Here is a 10,964-nt window from a genome sequence, read left to right as displayed (position 1 = left end):
TTACTAAGGTCTTTCTATTAAAGTGCTCATAGTTGGGGTTTTTTCCTTCTACCTTTTTTTTTTTTATAAAAAATATTGAGTAGCTGTGTCGTTGTAAATACAGTGACACTATTTAAAACTTTTAACAAAGGTTACTAATGTCATAATGCATTGAGTTATGCTTAAGTTGACATTGAGTTAATCGATGTTATGACCAAGGACTACTTTTGTTAATTTACAAGTTTAGATGTCTTTAAATTTTTAAATTTATGTCTATGTAGTTTCTAAACTTTCAAATTTGTTATTATTTAATTTTTATTGAAATTTAAAAAATATTTAATAGAATATGTAAACTTTTAATTTGTATCAAATTGGCATATGAAGTTTAAACATGTCTGATAGGTCCTCAACTTTCAATTTTTTTTTTTTTTCCAATAAGTCTTTGCCATTTGAAAATTTAAAGAATAATCTACTATATATATATATGATTGAAATTTATGACTAACAAAATCTATAAATTTTCAAATTTAATGATCAAGCCTAAAGTATTGGCAGAAATACAATGCAAAAGAATTTGTAGATATAACAAAATTCAGATCAAACTCTCGAAGTCTATATTACTAATAGAAGTCTATAAGTGATAAATCTATCAATGATGAATTTTACTATATTTAAAATTCTTTAAAAATGTTGCTATACACTTAATTATATTAGTCTTAAAAGTACTATTCATTACAATTCTACCTAAAATTAATATCTAAAAACTAAGACGTGACATAAATTTGGAATGGGTTACACCCATATAATATTAAAATTTCCTCGACATGTCGATATTTCCACGTTTTCATGGTTTCAACATAGACAAGAGAGGTGAATCCATATTTCTATTATATATAGTAGAAAAATCCACAAAACATAAACAATAAGTAACAAAATATCACAAATACAAATATAATACAAATAACAAACACGTTAACTTGTTTAAAAATCATAAAATGTTAATCTAATAATTTAAATTTATTTTTTGATTTTATACTTCAAAAATATCCATCACTATCAACATTTTATCGATATTTCTATCAACATTTCTATACAATTAAGACCTCCACATTTCTATATATCGACATCAATATTTTAAACCTTAGTTCTGATTAAAAGTTTTGGACAAATGCTTGTGAACAAGCAATGGTGTGTGATAATTGGACAAAAGCTAGCTCTTCAATTATATCATATTATATGCCAAAGTATGGAGAGGAAAGTAAGTTATTAGTGAGGGAAAGTGTAGGATCTAAAGACAATACTAGAGGGAGTGAATAAGGTTGACTACCAATTTTTAAAAAATAATTTTATCTTCAAACAATGCTCAATAAAGTTAACCCACTAATTTGATTAAAGAAAATTTATGCAAGACAAAACTTAAATCATGCAAGCTATGATAACTTCAAATTTAAAGACAATTTAATCAAGGATAAATTTAAATAACACACTAGAAATTAAATCATGCAATTAGGAAAGATTAAAAAAAACAACTAAGACAATAAGCAAAAAATTGAAAACAAGAAATAAAAGAGAGAGGAAGAGAAAACACCGGAAATTATAGTGGTTCGGCAAATTGCCTACTCCACTCTCCAAGACTCCTTCTTGGTATTTCACTAAGTGATCCTCTTGCAGGTGAGAATCAAACCGATACACGACCCTCTTTTTCCTGGACTAAAGAGAAACCCAAGATCCTTTTTACTTGTTCAGGATCAACCCAATTTCTTTTTCTCACAACCCAAAGTGTACCCACACCTTAATAGAATTCCCAAAAATTAAAAGAAAATCTCACAATATTACCTCTTGAAGGCTAAATACACAAGTTGAGCACTAAAAAAAAACCTCACAATAGAGAATTGAGAGCTTAAGACTTGATAGATTTTGGTGTGTATATGAAGCGTAAAATCAAGTCGAATTTATAGGCGAGGGGGATAAATTTTGGCCATTGGATATGATTGTAAATGAAGGGTGGAGATTGAATAAAAATAGAAAAGGAAAGGATTTGAAAATGAATTTTGAAAGATTGGAATTATTGAGATTTGGAGAATAAAAAGGATTTGAAGGATGAAAATTTAGGAAGGAAATCAAATTTGAAAAGGCTGAAATTTGGTGAGAATTTGGAGAAAATTGGATCAGAAAATTAAAGGAAAATAAGAAAATAAAAATGAAAAAAAAATAGCCGGATGACATGGGCACCACGCGCACAGGGGAGGAGATTGAGCGTCACGTGCATGAAGAAACCGCAGGCACGTGTGGCGCTCACGCACGTCCGCGTGTGAAGCTGGGTGACCGCCACTTGTCATTATCTCATTCGTCCACGGTCACCACGTCAGCAAAAAGTGACCGGTTGGAGCGCCACGCCAGTTGCCATGTCATCAATATTGACCGTTTGTGTGCCACATCAGCCACCACATCGGATGCCACGTCAGCAAGGTGCCACATGTCACTACCACGTTGGATTTCCTCTCCAATCTTCTTTTGCTTATAACTTTCTCGTTTGAACTTCGATTTGAGCGATTCAAATTGCGTTGGAATCGTCTTTCCGAGCTCTACACTGAAACACTGAAAATGTTAGTACAAAAAATCTGAATTTATTATCATCAAAATACTTGATTTGATTGAAACCCTAAAGGTAACAGAAAATTTAGGCCAATAGTTAGGTTTACAAAGGATGGAACCCCATTTACAATAAGCCTTTTTAAACTTCTAAAATAATTTAATTTAGATTCTTTCTAAAGCCATTGCCTTATCAAACTCATGTTTATTTATAGCAAGATTGAGTTTTGGACGGTGCGTGTGAGATCATAATATTAATTTTATTTTAAAATTAGGACAAGGGGTTAGGTCCATGAGAATTATTTTTCAATATTTTTGTTTTCATATTATAATTAAACACAATAATGAGATTTGCTATTGAATATAACTTGTAAGATTACCATTCTTCACTATAATTTTTAGATTAATTACAACTTTGACTAACTTTATTTTTTTCCCCTCATATACTTAATATTGGGTTGGAACTGACTTTTGGACTTAAGCTAATAGCAAAAGTTAAGAGAGTGGGAGAGTTTTTTTCCATTGAAAAATTTAACAATACTTACAAGGTATAAATACCAAAACATGCTAGATGTGAGTTCAAAGTGTGTTGGTAAAAGAAGTTGTTTTTCACCATATGTGTGTTGTTGTTGTCGTTCATCCGTTCGGGTGAAAAAGAACAACATTTTTTATTGCTTATTTGTTTAATATTTTAATCCGATTTATTAAAAAATTAAATGTTATATTTTACCCGTTTATGAACGTTTTCTCTTCTCCAAACCCTAGCCGTTTTCGGTTCTTCTTCTTCTTAACGCGTTCATCAGATCTAAGAGTCAATAAACGTTATATTTTACCCATTTATGAACGTTTGTTTATAAATGTTTTCTCTTCTCCAAACCCTTTCCGTTTTCAATTCTTCTTATTCTTAATGCGTTAATCAAATCTGAGAGAGACAATTTTTAAAAAACACAAATCTATATGCATTCTGTTTAGTTGATATTCTTCTCGTCTATTTTGAGTAATTTTTCTTTCGATTCTAGTCAATTTTCCAGCAAGTGCACGTTTGAAATTGAAGATTGTGTTAACCTTAGGGAGCAACCAACATAGCAATTAACACCAAGGTTGCGCTATAATTGCTTTCAGGACAGTGGTTCCTCTACAACGCAGTAACTCGTCGCGGCATCTAGTCTAACATATTTGAGATTAGTGTAGTAATTGATCCATCTCTCTGTATATATAATATCAAAAGTTTGTTTTGAATAATGTAAAAATTTTAGGGTGTGTTTAATTTAACTTTTCAAGTATTTAATTTTAAAAATAAGTTATTCAAAAAAATTAAAGCATTTGACAACCGCTCAAAATAGATTTGGAACATTTTCAAAATTTATTTTAAATATTTTTTTCTATAGAGATTAAATAAAAATGATCAATATAAACCGACCTTAATGTTATGCAAATATAAAAAAAAAAGATGGAGATGTTAAATAAATCAGTTATATTGATCAAAATTTTAAGATAGTTGGGTTTCCTCTCCATGATTTTAAATGATAAATTAAGGAAAAAACATATTGAAATATATAATAATGGTGCAATAGTTTAAATAAAATGGAATACAAGGTAATTTGATGTGAGACTAATAATTTATTATTTTCTTTAATAAAAAGGAGAGACAAATGATTGATATTTGGCCAAACTCTCTATTCTCTCTCTGTCTCTTTTTTTTTTTTTTTTTTAAATTAAGATTTTATTATCTAGCTTTTTTTAAAGTTCAATCCTTTTTTTTTTTTTTTTCTGAAACATCATGTGACTTGAAGTTAAAATGCAATAACTAATAAAGAAAAAGATGAAATAGCTGACATTTCTTTTATAACTAATTATCTTACTAATTTCTTCTTCAGATTATTTTAGGACATTAATCCATTCAAATTGATTTAGTGTTCATGTTTTTTTTTTTTTCGTTTTGAATTGGTCATCATCATTTCTGATTCATGATGTTGTTATATAGTTTTTTAGAAGGAAAAAAATCAACTACTATCACTCAAGTTTAATTTGTACTAATTATATAATTATGTAAAGGAGATTAGTGATCATAATGCAAAATTAGAGGTTAACAATAGAGAAGATTAAAATTATTGGGCTACCTAAAAATGTCTATGGAATTAACAATATATAGCTTTGAGAAATGTTTGTCGAAAATTCGAAGAGATTCATGAGATATGAACTTGATTTAATATATTCGATTTAAATAAACCTTTTATGACCTTTTTAACTATCTAAACTTCGGAATTTTGATATGGATAAGACGTGGAAGTCTTTAACACAAATTAAATCATGCTACACATTACAATATTAATTGCATCAAACTACTTTACGACACCATTCTTATCGAAATTGAATTTCTTTATTTATTTTTCTGTCTTTATCGGTTAACGTACCTTTGTTGACCCAAAAAATGGTGATAGGAAAAAAAGAACCCAAAAATTATAATGAAAATTGAATTTGATTCTTAATAAAATCATTCTCAACTCTGTATAAAAAAAAAAGTGTATATTTTGACCAAGGTGGATGACTTGGTTCCTTTAGTTATGATTCCTTCATTAATTTGGGATGACAATTCATTTGATTCTCAACAAAATTATTCATTTGTTTTTACCTTATTCAATCAAATCCATGAAAACTCAAAGTCTTGAGCTTGATGCAATTTTCATATCGATTGGTCTTTATCAAATTTAAATCATTGAAGCCAACCTTATGAATATCGAACATGTTATAGATGGGTCTTTAATAATGCATAAAAGCGAAAGGGTTTCAAATCAATAGGTAGAAAAGATGACACTTCCAAGCTTGAGAGATGATAATGATGACATACATATATTGCCTTTTTATTTTACAAGGGCGCTTTTGTTAAAGATGCATGGTCATTATCTTTACTTTTTTGCTCTACCTTTGTGTAGGTTAGGTGTTGCGCATTTCACAAACTTCAATTCACAAACGCTATTACATTTGTCATTATTGTCTAGTGCTCACAAGTCAATCCCAATGACAAAGATTGACTATAATATGGCAATACTTTATAATTTTCATGTCATATTAAAAGTCTAGAGCATTGTCTAGAGCTAGGCAGTGTGTGTTTTGTAGGAGAAGAGTTGATTAGGGTAGAAGTAACCTCTCAATTGTGATAGTTTGAATTGAACAAATGAACGACGGTTTGAAGGATAATTGAATGATCCTTGATTTAATAGAAAGTGGAAGTAATTAAAATATATTATTTTAAGTTATTAATTAATAATTTAAAATTTTAAAATGTACATATACCGTTACTAATTGCATCCTAATGTCGTATATCCTCACACTTTAGCAATTATGTAGATAAAATTTTATTATTTTATTTTTGATATTCATGTGATTCCTACTTCATTATAAGTTAGTGTCGTTACGTGAAAATTTAAACCAGAGAAATGTTAGAGATGTGAATATAGTGTTGTTATATCAACTAGACTAGGATAATATATCTTCTATACAAAGTATGAATATGATTGGTTTATGGACATAGAGTTGTACTTTTCTCCCTCCCTAATGTATTTGGAAATCCAATACCCTCCTTTATATATGTATATAAAGTCTATTAAGTTTAGACTCCAAGTAAAAAGATAAGAAGTGATGATTTTTTTTTTTAAGAAAGAAAGTTACAAACAACTTACAAAATAATGTTATAGGACAATAACAAAGTAAATCACTCTTGATAAGGAGAGTTAAAAAAAAAAATGCATAGTTTTTCAACGTCTTATTTGTAAGAAACTGTGTCAGATAATTGTGATAACACTTCACATGTGAGAAAGAAATCGATATACACTCACCAAAGACATTATCTTCTCAATTAAAAAAAAAAATGATCCATTCCTTTAATACATTGACAATGTTCTAATAAATATCTATATAACAAATAAGATCACATTTAGGATATTAATGTGATATTTTTATAGCATTTTATGATGGGTAAATTGGACTAGGCAAACTTTAGTGAGGCAAGGCAGCAAATTGATCCTTGCAAAATTCCACTTATCATGATGAAAAGCAAGTTTTTTTTTTTTTGTTTTTTTTTTGTTTTGCCTTTTAAAAAGATAAATATACAGAAAAATATATGTAAACCTAATTTGCAACTTCACTATATCTCCAAATGGACAATGATTTTATGATTATTGGTCTTTCACACAATCATATGCATAATTTGTAGGACCCAACCGCACTCACATCTTTCCATTTTGTTTTGAAGGTATACCTTATACCTTTCAGCATGAAAAGCTTTTGCATGGAATATTTTAAATTGAAGTTATTTTCACAAATACCCTCGCACAAAATTCACTTTCTAAATATCCCAACAATGATATAAGTTTTTTTTCATTTTACATTTAGTTCAATGGTAATTGACATATCTTCTAACCTAAAGATTCCAAATTCGATCCTTCATCTCCATAGGTATTATACTAAAAAAGAAAAATTAGGAATACGAAGTGAAAGAATATTAAAATACATTAACTATTGAATTAGAATTAAAATGCCAATATTGATGTTGGTATCTAAATTTCAATTTTATGTATATGTTGATAAAATAGTGATATTAAAAATTATTTTAAATAATAATTAAGTTATTTTTACTTCCAATCTAAATTACAAACAAACACTTTAACTCTCGGTAGTAAGGGATGCAAATGCCAATAACTATTAGATTAATATTAGAAACAATAGTGAGGGGTATAATAAAAACACCAACCACAAGGGTAAAAGTGAAACATAATGTTGCATTGGGGTTAAATATGAAAATGTCCGATTAACATGCCCATTGCCATGACCTTGGGTTGATGGCCCAACTAGGCCCATTATGGCCCGTCGATGAAAGATATTAGAACTGGGCCCATATAGGCCCATTTGTAAAAGATTTCGCAACTAGGCCCACACTAATGAAGCCCACGATATTCCGGTAGAAAAGATGTTTTAAACCTCATCCAGTTAAATCGTGAGTAAAGATTCGAAGATATCACCAAAGAAGCATAAAATTCATATTAATCTCGACCGTCCACGTGTTTACGGGATAACTGATCACCGCCATCCTCGCAAGGAGTATAAATAAGCCAGATAAGAAGAAACAATATAGAACGTGTCTCCCGAACTCCAGGAGAGAAAAGAAAGCGGTGAATATGTTGAGGTTCAGTTCAAAGAGGCTTCTAGGGATTGCGTCTAGGGATTTGCCGTCTCCGGCGGTTCAAATCGTCCCGCGTTTCTACCACGAGAGGGTTATTGATCACTACAACAACCCTCGCAATGTTGGATCCTTTGATAAGAACGATCCGACGGTCGGCACCGGCCTCGTCGGTGCGCCTGCCTGTGGCGATGTTATGAAGCTTCAGATCAAGGTTGACGAGAAGACTGGTAAGGTTGTAGATGCTTGCTTCAAGACTTTCGGTTGCGGTTCTGCGATTGCTTCCTCGTCGTTGGGTACGTTTTTCTTTTCTTTTTCTCGATTTTTGTTCCTGAGAGATGTTGAGCGCTATTTTGGTTGTTTAATTCTTGTTTTGTTTCATTGTGATTTCTGGAATGAGGGGATAGAATTAGCAACGCGTTGTATTTTTATTGATGCAGGATTACGTGATTTGAATGCATTTCTTGAATTTTTTTGAATCGGCATTGTCGTGCTGGATTTGTTTTAATTAGTTTTTAGGTCAAGTTTTATCACCGTACTATGTGTTGACAGCCGATAATTTTGAGGTCTTCTTGGATTCCTAGGATGAAGAGGTGGGCTTTTACACCTCACACACCTCACACCTTTCTTTTAAGGCATTGTTGCGAATTTGATATCTTGGTTCCATTGGAACCGTTGGGACAAATTGATTAGTGTGTTATTCGAGTTACTCTATTTAGAAAGTATCCCCACGACTGGATTCAGAATTTCTGTAGCTTCTGAGTCTGTTGAACGGGACAAAGATATTATTGAAGTTTTCCCGAGAAACATCACGATAGTGAGTTCCATTGTTTGTCAATCTTCATGGGCGTTGGGAGTCCTGTCATGATCATCTAATGTGGTTTTCGTAAGGCCGGCGGGAGTGCCAGTCTCTTTCTCTCTTTACTGTTCAGAATATGCAAAATGAAAATCTTGATCTCTTTGTTTCTTGCTTTCACTTGGGAGTAAATTAAGTTTTTGAGTTTTCGACATATGGGATAGAGTGGGCTGGTCTCTCTCCACATCCTGACTGTGTAGTAGTTTCTTTACCAGCTTTTGGTACTTTTACCGAGTTCAGTATGGTTTGTCTGTCCTCCTCAATGAGTTTGAGGTATTATGTCTTATTCAGTAAGCGTAAGGCACAAGAGGCTTGTATGTTTGTTTGTTTGTTTTCTTCAGGTGGTGCACGAGATATAAAAAGATACATAAGGGAGAGAAAGGATAGTTGAGGTGGGAATATGAAAAAACACCCTTTTTAGCAATATATATATATATTAAAATTTAATGAAGAAAAAAGTAAGCCTGATTGCTGTTTTTTAAAACAATGAAAAGGCCCGAAGGTGGGCTCCTCCCTTTGTGTGCCAGGGACAGCTTTCTAAAATACTAGTCTTTTTCATTTTGGACCGGATGTGAATCGTCCTGGTCTTGATAAGGTCATATGTGTTGATAGACCTTTATTTATATGTGGGTTTTGAACTTGCAGCTACAGAAATGGTGAAAGGGAAGCAAATGGAAGAAGCCTTAACCATAAAGAATTCGTAAGTTTCATACATCTTGAACCTTTTCATCTCATTATTGTTCAACATGTTTTCCTTATTTTGTTCATTTGATTCTTATCTATTAGTTATATTGTCTGTTTGTTATTTCTCTTGTTTTGTATCCTTCCTTCTCCTTTTGCCATTTTTCATTCTGGAATAATAAATTTTTAGTGACAAAATTTGTACCATCACTTTGAAGATTTGGTGTCATGGGCAATTTGTTTGCTAATTTTTATTTGTACCTTCTCTGGAATTGGAAAAGTAGCCTGTGGTGTTTCTCTCTCGTTTTTTATCACACCACGTTAATTGTTCTTTACTTGGACTTGGTTAGGTTTTGAATTCTGTCAGTTTTTGGTCCATTGGGTTTTTTAGGGGTGGAGATGGTGTTGTATAGAAAATGGAGGACAGCACAATTTTTTTTTAGTTGGTATGAAGATTGTTTCGCTATGGTCTACTATTATGAAAACCATTCGGATGTTTGGCTACATCTGCAAAATGTTTATGAAAATTGAGAACATACTCAGTAAGCTTTTTAAAGAGCTTTTGGTGGGCCTCTTAATTTTTGTTTTTATATCTTTTTCTTTTATAAGTACCTGAAAAGCACTCTCAAAAGTCATTTCATTATTTGTTACCTCATCTTTAATTAATAGGATATGACCAAAAGGTTTAAAGGTGACATGTGTTGGGTTTTTTGTGAATGTCCACTGCTGACGATCATAAAATTTGATGTCTATCTATAGCGCACATTCCATCTGAATTTGAATTTGTTTCTGTTGGTCGAACAACTAACATCTAACAACATTTCTTTCTTTATGCACTGAATGATGCATGTATTTACTTTCAGCGAAGGTTCCAATATTTTTTTACTTCGATATTGCAGCATCTCATTTCTTTTCACGAGTCAGCAGGTTAAGGATGACAGAACTAAAACAAGCTTTGCAGTTTTAGATGCTTCCGAGACCCTTTGAAAAACACTGTTCACGAAACTAAATTATTAATATCAACTTGGTTTTCTTCCCTTTTTCTATCAACTTACTATCTTCCTTTCAGTTATGGTTGAATTCATGAATATCCAACTTTGATGATTGTTCGTTGTTGTCTTTTTGAGGTTTTGACTTGTGAAATGACGTGGGTATATACTCAACTCTGCAGGGAAATCGCAAAACATCTCTCCCTACCGCCTGTTAAGTTGCACTGCAGCATGCTTGCTGAGGATGCTATCAAGGCTGCTGTTAAAGATTATGAAGCTAAGCGTGCAAAATTGGCTAATGGTGCTGAATCTCTTCCTGTGGATAAGGCTTCAAATGCTTAGTCATCTAATGATTGTAAATGATGTAAAAACTGTTATAGTTAAAATCTACCCTCCAAGGTTTGAGTTCTCTCTGTCCAGTTCTTAATATGGGATGTCAATCATAATTTATAACTATCACCATGTTTTACTTCAAATTGTGTTTTTTTGTTTTCCCTTTTCCCTGGGATCTGGAAGGAAGTTTCAGACCGTTGGATTTTTGGTTCTGCAAGCCCACGTTTGGAAAGTAGAATGATACTGCCTGTCCTATTTCAATGGCTGTATGTACGTAGCCATTCAGCTGACTGTTTTCATTTTCATCTTCATAAAGCTGACTGTTATAGTTTTTTAAAACAGAAAAATCTGTAGAAGG

The 10,964-nt window shown here is 31.7% G+C and overlaps 1 protein-coding gene across 1 annotated transcript; it reads left to right on the top strand.

Moving 5' to 3' along the window:
* The first annotated feature begins 7,692 nt into the window (after positions 1-7,692).
* LOC120083630 (iron-sulfur cluster assembly protein 1-like) lies at positions 7,693-10,749 on the top strand. Its single transcript, XM_039039463.2, has 3 exons — positions 7,693-8,043; positions 9,249-9,303; positions 10,456-10,749. The coding sequence occupies exons 1-3, from the start codon at positions 7,746-7,748 to the stop codon at positions 10,613-10,615; spliced, it is 513 nt and encodes a 170-aa protein (XP_038895391.1). The 5' UTR covers positions 7,693-7,745; the 3' UTR covers positions 10,616-10,749.
* The last annotated feature ends 215 nt before the right edge of the window (positions 10,750-10,964 follow it).

The sequence above is a fragment of the Benincasa hispida genome, chromosome 8 (assembly GCF_027475165.1).
Source record: "Benincasa hispida cultivar pf3 chromosome 8, pf3_genome.v1.1, whole genome shotgun sequence".
Taxonomy (NCBI): Eukaryota; Viridiplantae; Streptophyta; class Magnoliopsida; order Cucurbitales; family Cucurbitaceae; genus Benincasa; species Benincasa hispida.
The sequence above is the reverse complement of the archived record's forward strand: the minus strand, read 5'-3'. Positions and strand labels throughout refer to the sequence as shown.